This window comes from Humulus lupulus, chromosome 8 (assembly GCF_963169125.1).
Source record: "Humulus lupulus chromosome 8, drHumLupu1.1, whole genome shotgun sequence".
In the NCBI taxonomy this organism is placed as follows: domain Eukaryota; kingdom Viridiplantae; phylum Streptophyta; class Magnoliopsida; order Rosales; family Cannabaceae; genus Humulus; species Humulus lupulus.
This window is the reverse complement of record NC_084800.1, coordinates 8,372,306-8,390,054: the sequence shown is the minus strand read 5'-3', so window position 1 is coordinate 8,390,054 and position 17,749 is coordinate 8,372,306. Positions and strand designations below refer to the sequence as shown.

Below are 17,749 nucleotides of genomic sequence, written 5' to 3'. Positions count from 1 at the left end.
TAGAAACTAAACTAAAATAAAAGAGTTAATTACTATTATTATTATTAATTTTTTTTAAAATAGAATAAAAATTAGAAAAAACTAATAAAATACATCATCTTGGGGCTCCCATTTATTTATATATATATTTATAATATTTAAAAAAAATACAAAATGAGTAAGGAAACTATAATTTTTTTATAATAATAAACAATTATAATTTTTGTATACACTTAATCAACTTTGTATAAATATATATAGATAAAGTCATCTATTTTTTATATACTTTGTATAAATATATAGATATAGATGGGTGGAAAATAACTCATCAGAGATGTCAATAATCAACAGCCATGGCCCATGGCCCACGGAGAAAAGCTCTCATGCTCCTCTAGCTAGCAAGCAGGGCTGCTATGGCCGTCCGATTTGGAAACAGATTTCACTAGAAATATTTTTAAATTGAGTTATTATTGCTATCAAAATGCTGTTACATTTATGTCAATGGACAGTTCAATTAAGATAGGTCAATTATTAAAAGTACCCCCACATTGGACTTTGTCAATTATTAACATTTATTCACATGAATAGTTTTAACAAAGGGTGAAATCTGTCACCATTGATTTCAGCAAAAACAAACACCCCTAAATACCTCAAGGGGATTTGTAAGGAAAAACATAAAAAAACCTTGTTAAATGGAAATAAAGAAAAGAACAAAATAGTTAGAATCAATATAGAAGAAAATACTAGGAACCTAAGCCTAGTGAGAATGAATGAGAGAGATATTGCAGCTTTGCTTTTTTACATAAAACAGAAATTGTAGTCTAAAACAGAATATTAAGAAACATTGTTAATCAAATATCAACCATCATAAAGAATCAATAAAAAAAATGATGCACTGCAAGGTTTCAACAGCTCCATCCCACCAAGAACTTCTTTTTGAGTAAATGAAACTACATTCTTTATCTTAAACCTAGTGGCAAATTATGGAACATCCTTTTAGTATTTTGTTGTAGGAGAGCTACAATCACATTTTCTTCTTGATTTCAACCCAACAGAATTTTCAGACATAAAAGGCACCTTCTTCTTCAGAAGATGACTAAGGGGAGAGAATAATGAAAAAAGAAAAAGAAAAACTAGAGAAACTTTTGGGGGTTGGAACTTGAGAAGAGGGTGCGAAAATGACAGACTGCCCGCCCAGGAACAAAATCAGATCGCTGCATCCTCGATTCTGTGACAGCCAATTCCTGAACATGAACTCGAGATTAAACAACGGCTACCAATTTTAAGGGGCACTTTGAAATCTTGAGAACTAATGCAGCCTCCAATTCAGTGGTTGGTAGTTGGTGGTGGGTAAGGAGGAAAGTCGCCTTCTCCAATAGCAACCCAAAAAAGTTACCCAAGCAAAATATATTTGTTCTTGGACCGTCTTTATGCATAGTACATGTACAAGCTATTTGCAGCAGCACAAGCTATTGAGTTCTCTGTAGGGTGCCATGCTAAATGCAGCAACTTTGTTGTAAAATCGAAAGAATTACCATTTGCATCAACCCCAGGGCTCTCTGATCCTGTTGTGGATTTCACAAAAGTGAAAAAAAAAATGAGATGTCAGAAATTATACAAGTACAAGGCAAGGCTCACAGAATGAGAAGCAGTTATCAGAAGCTGCATATATTATAATAAAATAACTAAAAACTGACCACGTCTAACAACTCGTGTTATACTACTGCTCAGAGACCTGGATGGCCTGGAAGGAGTCTGAACTTGTCGCCTGAAAGAACACATACGAATACACAATTATTATAGTCTGAAATAAAATATATGTGCACTAATTATTATACAATTAGATTTACCTCATGGGATTTTTGCTAGCTTCCAAAGTTGTAGCCTCGGTACTTCCTGGGGCACAACCAAATACACGGAAGAGATTGCTGGGAACATATCAATAAAATGTTAATTAGAATATCAAAGAATTGCCAAAAATGATGGAGCAAAATAGATGTTTATGTTTCATAGCAGACCTGTATGAGCCTGTTCCAACTCGTAATCCATCTCCACTCAGACAGCACTCAAATTTATCAAAGATTGAATCATTTTCATACAAATCACATAGCTGTTTACATTCAGGGAGAGTGTAGTTAGTTTAGACTCGGAAAGTAAGCTTCAATAATTTTCCAAAGGGAGGAAGTCTCACCTTAGGTCTTAAATATTCATGAACCTGGAAGGTTGCAACAGGACCTGCATCCATATTGATGTCCCATAACTGACAGCAAAATATAGCAGACAAGTCAGAAACCGGGAAAATGATTAAAGGTCCAAACCATATATGAGATGTAAGCACAAGTATCAACTCAGAACTCAAAAGTAGAGATGTAAGTGATACTTCTACCTAGTTTTCCCTTTTATAAACGATTCTGCAACATATCAGGTGTGATACATGTCCACATTTTCTCCATATAAACAAAGCTTTTAAAATGGAATTCATTGATTGATACTTCTTTAATATGCATGCTTATCAATTGTTAGGAATGTGGGATACTCCTTATGGTATGCAACATTGCAAAGATCAATATTTAACAATGCAGATGAGGATGGGGAGATCTATGGGAAATGGTTGAGCATTGGGTTGCTATTTAGATTTTTAACTATAAAACTTTAAGGCATACTCCTTCTCAATGCTTCTTTGTGATTGGTACTTGTAGTTGTAATTTGATAGTTTTTTCGTGAAAGTGTTTTCGTTGTTTTTATGAGCAGCCTCTTTGCGGTTGTCTACACTGTCATACAGATGATTTCCTATCATCTTTTACTTAATACACTCTTATTTCTTATCAAACAAAAAAAAACATTGCGAAGGTAAGTTGGGATATACAATACAAAAACCAAACCTTAAGAGTCATGTAATCACGACTAAGTATGTATCTTCCATTCTTCCCAAACTTAATGTCTGAAATTGAAGCAATAATTTCCGTGAAAAAGGATCGAGAACCAGGTGCCTCCTGTTCCTCAAACCTGTATAAAAAGAAAACTGTAGGTTAGACTACAAATTGGACGAGGCCCTTATGAAGTTTTCCTGGCTGCAGAGAGGTTCAACCATTTAAAGTTGCAACTTCATACAAATAACCAGAGGCGGATCAAGATTTACACCAGGAAGGTAGTATCTAATGGCACTCACTCTAGTAATTGTATTGGAAACTATAGAATAACCAAAATGCTGAAGCAAGAAAGAAATGGGAATGGGGTAAAACAATATAATAAATATATATACATGTATATTGCCTCTTCCTCCATGCCTTTGTAATATTTTCAACCAATTCACTCAGCACTCAGAAACTTTGAGCACCAGGTACTTACAATTTAGCATGAGAATCACACAATGCTGATTGCCGTAAATCTATAAGTCGGATTGATCCTTTTGAGCTGCTATATGCTAGCGTATTACAATGAGTAGGATGGAACTCAGCTGATGTTATCACCTCTGCAAGGTATACAAAAAAATATTTACTGCAAGAACATATAAAATATATCATATGCATGCATATATATATATTCAACGTTGAAAGAAGGTAGACTAGGAACCTACAAGAGTCAAACATAATCGCTAGAAGTGGATTGCAATCATGTTGAAGGAGTTAGGCAAATATAAGATGGCATGGTCAGTAAGTCATTATTTCAAGATAAACAAGGGGTCATGAAAAGCAAGATAACCCAAACTTTTCAAAGAATCCTCAAGCAACAAGAGAAAAGTTTCATTCACTAACGGACCCAGTGCATGACTAGTTGGGGCAAATGCCCGACTTTTTTACAAATTCTTTTTTTGTGTATTTCTATTAAAATGCCCCAACTCAATGTTTATTTTTAACTTTTCTATTAGTTCATTTTTCATAACGCCTGGTGAAATAAATTTTCAACTAATCTTCATCTACAAGCATGTACACACATGCAAGACAAATTAGCCGCAGAAGCAATGTAAAATCTTACTCTCGAAATTCAAGCACCCAAAGAAAACACTCTAAGATCGACAACTTGACTTTTATAACATAAAAGTACACAACACAATCTAAATGAAAATTTCAATACAGCCATAAATGGCGGAATACCAAGAACAAGAAGCTTACCAGTTAAATCCTCCATATTTGCAGGCTTCACATCTACAATATTGAAACTCTGACTGCTAATCTCCAAGTTCCAAAGATTGATTCGCAAGTCATCAGCCGATATGAAAGTTTCACCATCACTAAAAAGTACAAGGATGAGAGAGAGAAAAGAGTTAGAAAGTTCTAAAACACAGAGCAGAAGATGACACGTGAACAAAATAATCATATTTGACATTTTTTTGTGCAATGAGCATAAAGGTGTTAGGTGATTTCCATACTAATAATACAGTAATATATATAAATATATGAAATGAAACTACATAAATAAGAAGAAATTTGGCCTAAAAACGACCTTCCAAACAACTAAGGACAGAAATTGAAAATACTTTAAACAAATCCCTTAAAACATCTGCGGAAAAAGAAAACGAAAATTGTAAACGAAAGCAAATACAGATTTAATATAAGAAATGGCACCACCTGTTGTTTGAAATGGAATTAATATGATAATCATGGGCATGAGCATAAACCCTTCGACATCTAGCAACCAAGCTAGTTTCCTGGCTAGTTACCTACATTATGAAATAATCTAGGGGTTAAGGCTGTGTAATAGCGTACCATAATTAGCAAAATGATCAGAATCAAAGAGCAACAGAATATCTTAATTGATGAGTGTGCAACAAGAGAATAAGAAACCTGAAAGCATAAATCTTAAAACTATAAAAAGCCAGGTAGAAACAGGTTACATGCAGCAACTACAACCTTGAATCTAGGAGAGTAGATATGTCAATGCAACAAATATGACATGCAAATAAAAAAATTATATGCAAGAAGCTAAAGAGTAGTCTACAGAAGACATGAAACAAAACATAGATAAAAGACAAGTATATTCAAAATATTAGTAAATTGGATTCAAGAAAAATTACATTTGAGAGTAGTATGAATGAAGTTTAAAACTTTGTAAGTAAGAACATTAAAAGTGTTGAGTAGCTGGAATCCAAGACTAAGTTGCATTTGGCTCCTTCAACTATGTGCCGTAATAAAACTTGGGCATTCTGGTTTTCAGGCATTACTTTTAGTATGTTGAAAGTATAATCAAAGCATGACCAAACAGGCCCAAACAAAAAACAAAAAAGGCACAAAATCAAGGTGCCGAAGTACGATACAAGATATATTTTTTTTTTGGCATTAGGGGAAATTTGAACCTGGGACCTGACAAATGAGGAGGGGTTTAGTTGCACTAAGCTATGCTGATGACAAAATATTAAGCAAGCCCAAATTAAGGGTTGAGTACAACTACCACAGAAACACACAAAGTCAAGGTACTGAAATACGATAAAGGTATCAAGCAAGCCCAAAATAAGGTTTAAGTACAACTACCACAGGTAAACGTAATGATGGAATTCCCCCTGATGGGATTGACAAATCATTGCTCAGGTAACTATTCGTTCTCTCTGGACAACCTCCATTTGCAAGATATGGTTTCGGGCTGCTGGAACTACTTGAACTAGCAATACTTCCATTTCCTACGACTTTAGAAGGATCCAGGTTATAGTCAGAGACTTTCTTGACCTTCTTTTCTTGGACCTGTTCATCTCTCAGACAGATGAGAACATAAATCAGACGGCAACAAAGTTCATCAGTGACAAAATGTGAAGATATTTTACCAAGAAACATTACAACTTAAAACTTTATTTTTCTTTTAAATTTAAAATTTTCTCTCCACCTCAGAAACCCATAATCAAAATTTAATGACTAACTGACAGCATTTCACAGCATTAATCTCACTGTTAAGTAAGATTTATTATATGTCTTGAAAAATATTTTTGGTATTTCACAATGAATAACAGCAATTTCCAGGGCTCCCCAAGTCATAGATTCCAGAAGTGTACATCATCACTCTTTCCATCAAGCACACAGTGCTGGTAAACTGCAATAAATTTCTCCATCCACCAACCCCATATTTTATGCATCTGAAAAAACCTTCTATCTAGAAGATAATATGAATTTGATTTGCACTCAGAAGAAATGACATAAAAACTAATACATGTCTGCAGTGTGCAAAAATCATCGACTTCAACTCTAAAGATTGCAGAGTCTCTTATACACAATAGAATGCATACAAAGAGGTATCCAAAAATACCAAACTGGACTTTAAACAAATAACTGTCCAGAGTCAAAAAAACTATAGCTCTGGATTTCTTTCAAGCTTTAGCAAAGGTTTATACATACACACACATATATATATATATATATATCTGTGTGTGTGTGTGTGTGTGAAGTGTAAGCACAGTTTAAAACTCTGACCTTCCAAAATTTAATTGTCTTATCATTGGTAGATAGGAGAAACACAGCTGAATTGGCTGTTTGGCACCATCTTATTTTGTTGATTTTCTCTTCTATCTCCAAACTCTTGAGATAATCGAACTGACACAAGTAAAAAACAAAAAGCAATGCGATTATCAGGTCCAACAAAGTAAAAGTTGGAAAGAAATAAGATATGAAACAGCTATTAGGCAGAACGGAAAAGGTAACAGCATATACCTCAGGTTCATGGCTCTGAAACTCTGTTTTATAACGAAATTCAGGATGCCTAGTCACAGGGTAATCCATCCTCTCCAAATCCCTTCTGGAGTCACCATGCTACACATCAAAGCATATCAAGACAAGCTACAACAGTATTTACAATTAGCAATGTCTGCAAGAGTAGCAGAAAGAACATACATCTTTTGTATCTGTCCTCTCGAAGAGAACAACGCGGCCCCCACGGTCACCAGTAGCAAGAAAGTCACCACTTTTATCAAATTCAATAGCAGAAATAATATCAACTGCAGAGAAACAAAAAAAAAACTGAGAAATTCACTTTCAATAGAGAGAGAAGAAGAGGAAGGAGGAAGAAAGAATATATATATGAAAATTGAGGGCAGATGATAAAAGGTTTTGAAAATTAGTCCAAAAGTTTAAACTAGAAGTTTCGTATTAAAAGCAAAAACTAACAGTTATATATAATGTACTACAAATGCAAAAACTATCGACCACAAGTGCTTACTTTCCTTTCACCTATATGCAGAAGTGGTTTAACATAATAGAATAGATTTACTGCCTTCATAGTTTGTGCATACGCATGTTAAGCCCAAGCTAAAATAATTTGGTCAGAAGACTCGAAACTGTCTTGAGAAAACCCAGTAAGTTATTTGCTTCTTAGAGTAATGGATTCTTCAGGATAGATGTACATTAGTGCACCAATAAAAAAAATGCTACAATGAATCATCGACCAATATTCATTGTTTAATGTGATTTCTCTAAACAACATATGGGGGGAGGGGACCCTCCCCTGTACTTATGACACCGCCCTACAGGCTTGCTCGCTGCAGGAAAGCTATAATGCAGTATGAATAACGAAGAGTCTAGACACGTTCAAATACAATCACTCCTGCTAATCTCCAATGACATTGGCATCCAGACCAATTGAATTCTGTTGAGCAATCTATGTTGTCTAATCACTGAATACACAGACCTCTGAGTTCTTTAACCATCTTATATAAAGCTGACGTCCACCTTTATAAATTCTCTTCAACATCCTAAATAATGCAGAAGCTGCCAAATATAACCAGTGAAATATGCCCTCAAGCATTGGTTTCTACAATGTATGTGTATTATCGATAAAAAGCCAAATCAGTACGGCGAGACAAAAGCGGTAATCTTTTTCACTTCATGACAATCATAAAAGCAAATGCAAAGCAGTAGCTTTCCAATTATATATGGGAACAAGCTAACAATTTGATTTTGATAGAAGTTTCAGAATTACAACTAAGAGCATGCACTAAATGAATCTCAACATGTAAATATAAAAATGAGTGGGATTTGGATCTGCAGTGCGCTAATTCAGCAAGTACACACAGCCAATTAGAGAATCAGAGCCACTGGACAAGTAAAAGCCTCAGCTATAGACACGTCCCGAAACCGCAAAACAACTTCAAAGAAGTTCATTTTTCCCACACTACTTCTAAATACAACAAACAAAAATGCAATACTGCAAAGCCTTATATCAATTCCACGCCTAAAACCCACTGTATTCCCAAATCAAAACCAAAACCCACACCCCAAAAAGACACTTCGATTTTGTATTATTCGACAAACTTACGATCCAAAACAGATCACAACCGCCTAAAAAACCCTAATCCCCAAATCATCAAAACACATCAATTGGATCCAGAACACGGGCACTATTCAACACGAAAATTAGATTATACCTTCCTGCACTTCTTCACCAGCTGCACGCTCTCCAAACACCTGAGAGAATTTCCAATCCAGCGGCTGTGGAGGGCCTGCCGGAGCTGCCACGACCTCATCGCCACCGTTCATTTTCCTTTTGTCACAGAGAAAAATAAATCCCAAAAATAATTACACTAACCCCAAATCCGACAATCCAATCACCACATCGAAGATCGCTTTCTGGGTTCACAAGATCACTGGTCCTTCTCCCAAAGACTCATATCCAATATATCTAATCAACCAAATAAAAATCAGAATGATTGTGAGCTTTTCCTAATTCAACCATTGGAACCCAGAAATGGCCGATTTTTTTTCCCCTCTCTCTCTCTCTCTCTCTCTCTTAAAGAACAACACTCTCTCTCTCTCTATATCTAGAAGGAGAAGGAGAAAATTGACATTTTATTATATATAATTAAAATGAGTGAGTGAGCAAAACCGTTCTATGGCTTTTGAGACCAAATACACACAACACAACACACTCACAAATACACACAACACAACACACATTCATTCATACACAACACTTCTCTCTCTGAGTCGACTCGAGTCCTCTCCCAAATCTCTATTATGGGCTTCTGAATTTATCCACTTTTTTTTAATAATAATAATTATGATTATTACTATTTTAGCTTAGCTTTGATAAACTCACCCGTATGGTGATGGTCGGTTTAGATTGGGAGTTTTGATTGGGCAATGTGGCGATGCGGTGAAGAGGTGTAATATTTCATTGGTCGGTGATATAACGCGGGTGATTTTTAAAAAATTGAGTTCGAGGAGAAAAATAAGTATTTGTTTTTTCTTTTCCCCAAATATATCTTTAACAAAAGTGTTTCTTGCAAGAATGTATATTTTTTTATGAAAAGACATGCATGTCCTCTTTTTTTTCTTCTCTAAAAATTATTATTTATATAATCTTATATGCTGAGAAATCCTTTTATTGAATGGAATTTATGATAATAAAAAAAGGGTTATATTATCTGTGATGAGATATACCATCCATCCCATGCATCCAATTCCAATTAAATAGGCAAATATCTTTGTGATTTGATATTGACCTTCTGATCTATTGACTTTGAAGATCTTCTGCTCAATATGATCTTCCTTTTGACTTCTTCAAATTATGGGAATTATACAAATATTAATGATATATTTTGTGTAGAGCTCCCAAGAAGCTTCATTAATTTTTTTGTTTTTAGTTTCTTGTCTTGAATCATTCAATTGTTTTCTATTAACAATTTAAGTGAAGGCTGCATTTGAATATTTTAATAGAATCAAATAAAGAAAAGAAATATTCAAAGTCAGTTCAAATCTTCTTTACCCATTTATGGTTTTATTTTCTAGACCATTATTACCCATTAGTAGTCTGTTAAAAAGGAAGAGTAATACTATGAGTTTCGTATATAAAACTATTGGCCCATTGTGATTTGTATTCCATGGATATCATACAAAATACGATTTGTTTTTGTATTTTATATCAAATATATGATTATTAATTCATGTTTTTCTTATAAATTTTAAAGTTGCCAAAAAAAAATAGTTTTTTTTAGAAACTTTTCAAAAATTATCAAATTCTATGCATATACATATTTTTATCAATTTTACTGTCTAAATTAATCTCAAGAAATTTTATTTTAAAAATATAATTTTCTCTTCGTAATAATAACAAAATTATATTATCTACTAAGTCTTCCAAAACATTAACAAATCTGCTTATTCTTTTTAGTATGCTAGGTAGGTAGAAGTAATAATTGTACGTTCTAGTTTTAAAATTCTAAATATTTTTTATAATTTTAATAAAAATTTGTTCATTAATTTTTTTAAATATATATAATAGAATGAAAGTATATATAAATATTTATATCAATAATCTCTACATATATGATATTTATACAGCGTTGAGATAGATATATATTTACATGCTTACATGATATATATATAAAATATAATAATATTTAAAAAAAAATTAATAATATAAATAAAATAAGAATAAAAAAATCATAGTGTAGACAGTAATATATATGCATAAACTATTTTTAGTTTCTAATGTATCTCGCAATTTCCTTTGGTGAATTTGATAAAGAAAAAAAAGCTTAAATCACTTGATAAAAAACAAACTATCACACAAATTTATAAGATAAAAAAAATTATATGTATACATTTATTATTTTTAATTAAATGTGATTTAATTATTTAAATTATCATAAAATATCTTTAAAATATCATATTTTAATCAATTAATTTATTTATTTTTATTTAAGTTTATGTTTGTTCTAGTTTTTAAATTTGGTAGTGAGAACAAAATATTATATATTATATGTTTAATAGTTTAAGTTTAAGTTTAATTCAATTTTATTTAAGTTATAGAATATATGATTTTATTATTTTCAAATAATTATTATTGTAAAATATCTAAAAAATATCCTATTTTAATTTGTTTAATTATTTATTTATTTAATTTTAAGTCATGTTTACAATCTACCATTAAATATAAGAATATTATGTTAAATATAATAATATTCTGTTAAAGTTAATGAAAAAAAGTAAAAAATCGCTCTAATAATTTTCGTTATCCACACACTTTTTATATAGACTATATAAAAATAACGTGCAATACACATTTGCTTAGTTTTAAAGTTATAAACATGTTTATTTAACACATGTATTTATTTTTATTATTTTTTAATTATCATATAAATTTTAAATAAATAAAAAAATATCATAAAAATAAATAAAATGTGTTTAATATAATGTATAACATAAATGTATTAACAAATTATGGCAAAATATTGTCTATAATTTTAATAAAAACCGGTTCACTTTTTTTTCAATATATAATAGAATGAATTACAATTCTATAGTATATATAAATATTTATATCAATAATCTCTACATATAAGACATCTAAACACAACATTGACATAGATATATATATTTACATGACTATATGACATATATATATAAATTACAATAATATTTAAAAAGAAATTAATAATAGAGTTAAATAAGAATAGAAAAAGTCATAGTGTAGATTAGTATCGATGCATCAACTATTTTTAGTTTCTAATGTAACTCGTAATGTCTTTTGGTGAATTTGATGAAGAAAAAGAGCTTCAATCACTTGATAAAAAATAAACTATCACACAAATTTATAAGATAAAAAAAAATAATATGTATGACTTTATTATTTTTAAATAAACATGATTTAATTATTTAACTTATCATAAAATATCTTTAAAATATCTCATTTTAATTAATTTATTTATTTATTTATTTTTGTTGAAGTTTATGTTTGTTCTAGTTTTTTAATTTGGCAGTGACAACAAGAGATTATATATTATATATTTACTATAATATTAATATTATACATGGATTTTAAATTTAAGTTTGTTGCTAGTTTTTTTTAAAAAGAAGTTTGTTTCTAGTTGATAGTAGATTATTGTAACGCCCTAATCTCCAGGGACCGTTACGGTGTGTATTTTAAACAGTGATAAACTCGCTAATCGAGTCATTTGGCCATAATCGTGAAACTAAGTATGATTAGCGATTTAGGATTAAATTTTTTGGTTAAGATACAACATTTCACTAAAATGTTTACCATATACATTGGGAACCCAAAAATATAATTTAAAGGTTAATTACAACAAAATATTTACAACTAGCCGACTTAAGCGGCAAATAGGGTTTAACCTTAGTTCCTCTTTAAACCCTTGGTCGTGGCGGTCAAGCAGTCACATATGTACACATCGTCACCTAAGCTCTCCAATTCAAGGATGGTCCGGCTTTCTTTTGCCTTTACCTGCACCACATAGCACCCGTGAGCCGAAGCTCAGCAAGAAAACTTAATATGCTCATGAACAGGTAATAACATGTTACTAAGTCAAACAGGCATGCCTAGCAATAATAACCATACTCATGCATTCAAGCAGGTACACGTAAATGTTTGTGAAGTCCTACGCTCTGAGTAGATGACTAATAAGTCTCTCGCTATGAGGTAGATGACTAATAAATCTCTCTGAAGTAAACGACAAATAAGTCTCTCTGAACAATTGACTAATAAGTCTATCTCGGTCAGATGACTGATAAGTCTATCTCTGAGATCCCATACCCTCCTAGCCATGTGACGTGTAGGTCACCTTATGTAATGCCCTAAACTCCAGGGACTATTACCGTGTGCATTTTGAACTAAACTCGCTAACCGAGTCATTTGGCTATAATCGTGTAACTAAGTATGATTAGCGGTTTAGGATTAAAATTTTTGGTTAAGATATAACGTTTCACTAAAACGTTTACTGTATACATTGGGATCCCAAAAATATAATTTAAAGGTTTATTACAATAAAATATTTACAACCAGTCGATCTAAGCGGCAAAATAGGGTTTAACCCTAGTTCCTCTTTCAACCCTTGGCCGTGGTGGTCGAGCAGCCACATATGTACATATCGTCACCTAAGCTCTCCAACTCAGGGATGGTCCAACTTTCTTTTGCCTTTACCTACACCACATAGCACCTGTGAGCCGAAGCCCAGCAAAAAAACTCAATATGCTCATGAACAATAATAACATGTCATCAAGTCATATCAGGCATGCCTAGCAAATATAGCTCTATTCAAGCATGCAAATAAGTTCAGATAATGATGGGGTATCCAGGATAAGGAATCCTGCCCTCCTGAATGGATGACTATCAAGTCAATCCTATTTAGATGAGTGATTTAACACTGATGGTTCCGGTAACCATGCCGGGGCTTATAACCCTAATTAAATAGGTGACTGAGGAGCAAGTCACTAACATGGGATCTGCACCCTTAGCCATGTGACGACACGGTCACCAGGGCCTTCTGGCCCTGACCTTGAGTAACTAGTCATAGACTAGATAAGTGCTTTTAGTTTTCATCGAACTTAGGGTCGATCCGACATTAATGCTCATAATGAGTCATTCAATGCAGATGTCGATTAGATCTAATCTTTTATCGGCTCTGCGTTCAAGACGCTTATGCCGCACCTGACTCTTAGGTCAGTTATATACGACCAGTGCTTAGTACCGTTGTTTAACTTGACTAGTAAGTCACAGCTTCGCAGACAGATCTGACACCATTGCTGATTCTGACTAGTAAGTCAGTGCCACGCACAAGTAAGCAATGCTACCAAGCATATATCATATGTCAAATATCCAAACGTAGGGTATTCAGCATGCTTACTTAACAATTGCTAGAATAATTAGGATCATGCACAAACACAGAGACCTAAGCTCTGAACAATCTCATATTCCACATTCATGGCATATCTTAATCACATGTTTCTCGTGCATCACATACTGGGTATAGTTTTCTTACATCTGGTTCGAGCGAGAAATAACAAACGAACGACCCTTGAGAATGATCAATTATTTAATCCCTTAGCGGTCACCTATGCATAACCAAATACAACCTTCGATTAATGAAATCAACAATAATAGAGTCTTGACCTAAACATCACTCCCGGGACCCCAAATTGTACTCAAACGGTGAGTAGATTCGATCCCGAGCCTTAGGAATTGAAACCCCGAGCCAAAAACCCTCAAAAACACCCAAAACATGCTTCAGAGAAAACAAGGTAGCGCTGCCCCCCTAGCGCCCCAGCGCTACAACCAGGGGCATTTTGCCCTGGCTAGCGCTGTAGCGCTACCCTTTGGGCTATAGCGCTAGGACCAGACAGAATCGCGCTGGTTCTTGCCTCCTTCGAATCCTCCATTTCCAACATGAAAATCAAGCTTCCAAACACCATTTAAACCCCCAAATGAACCCAAATACCATCTACACATATCCTAGGAATCACAACCCAAGTAACCCTAGCCAAAACTTCCATCAAACTCTCAACTTTCCAACTCAAAACCAAACTGAACTCCAAATGAAAACAGAGCAAGAACAAGAGATTCTAATGGCTAGAAACTCACCTCAATCTCAGCTTAGCATCCTCTTCAATGGTGGAACACAACCTTAGCTTATCACAGCTTGGTTCCCTAGCTTGATTCCCCAAATTGTGCTCGAAAATTCAAAGAGAAAAGGGAGAGAAATGATGTACGGGAGAAGGAAGAGGATTGCTCTGTTTTGGTTCCCTTCCACAGCCTTCTAATGGCTGATTATAAGCTTAGGGTGAAAAGACCTAAATGCTCTCATACCTAATTAAAAGCCTTAATAGCCACCAAGGGCAAAACCGTCATTTCCCGCCTATCTCATTAATCATAATTAACACCCTCCAATTCTCGTTACTTCCAACATTCTCAAATGCCAATAAATCATATCCCATTACCCTTTAATTCCCGGTAATGTTCTAATCCTCAAATCACCCCGAGCCCCAAAATTAACCCCGTTATAACCAGACCGAAAACTTGCATACCATGATCGTCTCATGCCGAATGGCTCGAACAAATCCACATATAATGTGGTATTATTTATAATTCACCCACATGCATGAAAATACACAATTATTCCCTCAACGGGCCAAATTACCAAAATGCCCTTATAATTAAAAATGGACCCATATGCATGCATTTATCACCATATTATAATATAATTCACATAAACATGTATATAATCATTAAATAACATAATAAATCAATTATGGCCCTCCCGGCCTCCTAATCAAGGTCCTAAACCTTATTAGGAAATTTGGGGCATTACACCTTAGCCTTTCTGGCTCTGGCTCTAAATAACTAGCCTTTACACTAGACAAGCGTTTTTAGTTTTCATCGAACTAAAGGTCAGTCAGGCATTAATGCTCATGATGAGTCATTCAATGCTTATGTCGATTAGATCTAATCTTTTTGGCTTGCGTTAAACACACTAATATCGTTCTTGACTCATAAGTCAATACCATATGACCAGTGCTCAGTAATACTGCCGAACTTGACTAGTAAGTCACAGCTTCACAGTTAATACCGACACCATCACCGATTTTGACTAATAAGTCAGTACCATTCACAAGTAAGCAAGATTTGCTAAGAATTTGATGTGTAATCAATGTCCACATTTAAACACTCAACATGCCTCAATAATAACCATGCATGTCACATATGGGGTGCAGTTTTCTTACCTCTAGTTCGAGCGAGAAATAACAAATGAACGACCCTTGAGAACGATCGATCATTTGATTCCTTAACTGTCACCTAGTCATAACCAATATGGAATCCATCAATAAAGTAAATCAATAAAAGGTTCATAATCTAAAACCTCACTCCTGGAACTAATCCCATGCTCTCGGGACTTCCAATCCACCTAAACAGGGTAGTAGAACCAACCCCCGCGCCCCCAAAGTCATCCCGAGCCCTAAAAATAGGCCTTTCTGAGAATGACCTAGCGCTGGGGCGCTGCTAGGTAGCATTGGGGTGCTACCCCAAGTCAGAGAGAACCCCAATTCCCATATGCCTAGCGCTGGGGTGCCAGAAGTTGCGCTGGGGCGCCACTGACAGACCAAAAAAACTCTGGTCTTCTCCCCTGCAATTTCCCCTGAAAACCACGCTTCAAAACCAATCACAAACATCATCCAAACCTATAATTTAACCCCAAAACTTCATCCATACCTTAACCTCATCAAAACCCAAGCAAACTTTCTCAAAAACCTCATTGATTTCCCACAACTAGCATCAAACTATAAACTCTGTAAAAGCTGAACAAAAACAGAGGAAACTTAGGGTCAAAGCTTGGAGAATCGTTACCTCAAGAACTCAAGAGCTTCCTAGCGATCCCCAAAGCAATTTCCTAGCTTAAACTTCTCAAATCCTAGCTTTTCCACCAAAGAAAATCAAACAAAAAAGAGGGAGAGAGATGATTGAGAGAGAGAGAGAGAGAGAGAGAGAGAGAGAGAGAGAGAGAGAGAGAGAGAGAGAGAAGATGATGATGATGCTCTGTTTTCTAAGGTTACCTTCAGCTGAGGGAAAAGGTGACTAAGTCACTGATTTTGGTCCAAAATAACCATTATGCCCCTAAGGTCAAAACACTCTCCCAAAGCCCATTAAGGGTAATTTCGTCATTTGCCACATACCCCGCTAATCATAATTAACATCCTCCAATTCTCGTTATTCCCAAAATTTTCAAATACCAATAAATCATATCCCATTACCCTTTAATTTCCGGTAATGTACTAATCATCAAATTACCCCGAGACTCACCCCGAGCCCGGTAAATTAACCCCGTTATGACCAAACCGCTAACTTCTATTCAAAGATCGTCTCATGCCGAATAGCTCGAACAAATCCACATTATAATGTGGCCTCATCATAAATCACCAACATGCATGAAAATATATAAATGTGCCATCTATAACGCCCTAAACTCCAGGGACCGTTACGGTGTGCATTTTAAACAATGCTAAACTCGCTAACCGAGTCATTTGGCCATAATCGTGTAACTAAGTATGATTAGCGGTTTAGGATTAAAAATTTTGGTTAAGCTATAACGTTTCACTAAAACGTTTACTATATACATTGGGATCCCAAAATATAATTTAAAGACTTATTACAATAAAATAATTACAACCAGTAGATCTAAGCGGCAAAACAGGGTTTAACCCTAGTTCCTCTTTCAACCATCGCCCGTGGCGGTCGAGCAGCCACATATGTACACATCGTCACCTAAGCTCTCGAACTCAAGGATGGTCCATGTAACGCCCTACTTCCTTAGAGCCGTTACTAAGTGAGTTTAAAACGTGCATTTAACTCGCTAATCGAGGTTTTAGATCAAACAGTGTAACTAAGCCATAAACTGAGGAAAAACTTTAGAAATAAACTTATTTCATTGAAAATATTAAAAGTTTAATACTTGGGATCCCAAAATACAGTTTAGAAATATTTACAACATACAAACTGAATCAAGTCGACTAAACGAAAAAATCTAGGGTTGTTTACAAACATCTCCCAAAATCCACCGGCTGTGGCAGCCAGGCTGGCCAAACATGTACACGCCACTTCATGCTTGCTACACACCTGGTTGGTTGGCTTTCTCCTTACCCTTACCTGCACCACAGAGCATCTGTGAGCCGAAGCCCAGCAAGAAAACCCACAAACAGATAATATATGCAACACATATATCAAGCATATAAACAGGCCACCAATGGGCTAAGCACATACGGCCTAGCCGTCCCAGGCGTTTACCAAGCCCTGGGCTTGCGGTCCACACTGTGAGGATATCCCAGGTATCCTTTTAGGGACTCTCCCTGGCAACTCGCACTCCACGTGCTCAACGCTGCTCCCGACCCCTTGCCGTACTCGGCCTTACACTCAACGTGCCTAATGCCGTTCCCGGTCCCCCTGCAGATGTAATTCCCCGAATTTCCTAATAAGGGTTAAGACCTTGATTAGGGGGCCGGGAGGGCCATAATTTAATTATGATGCTATTTAATGATCATATGCATGTTCATGTGAATTATATTATAAT

The 17,749-nt window shown here is 34.7% G+C and overlaps 1 protein-coding gene across 2 annotated transcripts; it reads right to left on the bottom strand.

Moving 5' to 3' along the window:
• Positions 1–832: 832 nt before the first annotated feature.
• Positions 833–8,888, bottom strand: LOC133794445 (serine/threonine protein phosphatase 2A 55 kDa regulatory subunit B beta isoform). Of its 2 annotated transcripts, none has more exons than XM_062231670.1 (14): positions 8,321–8,888; positions 6,792–6,895; positions 6,612–6,710; positions 6,375–6,494; positions 5,448–5,654; positions 4,548–4,639; positions 4,092–4,210; positions 3,328–3,451; positions 2,862–2,985; positions 2,171–2,239; positions 1,998–2,089; positions 1,830–1,907; positions 1,677–1,747; positions 833–1,544 (listed from the first exon to the last, which is right to left on the bottom strand). In XM_062231670.1, exons 1-14 carry the CDS (start codon positions 8,430–8,432, stop codon positions 1,408–1,410), a joined length of 1,548 nt encoding a protein of 515 aa, XP_062087654.1. In that variant the 5' UTR covers positions 8,433–8,888; the 3' UTR covers positions 833–1,407. The 2 variants fall into 2 exon arrangements, with proteins under 2 accessions (XP_062087654.1, XP_062087653.1); XM_062231669.1 differs by having other exon boundaries at positions 5,445–5,654; positions 8,321–8,887.
• Positions 8,889–17,749: the final 8,861 nt, after the last annotated feature.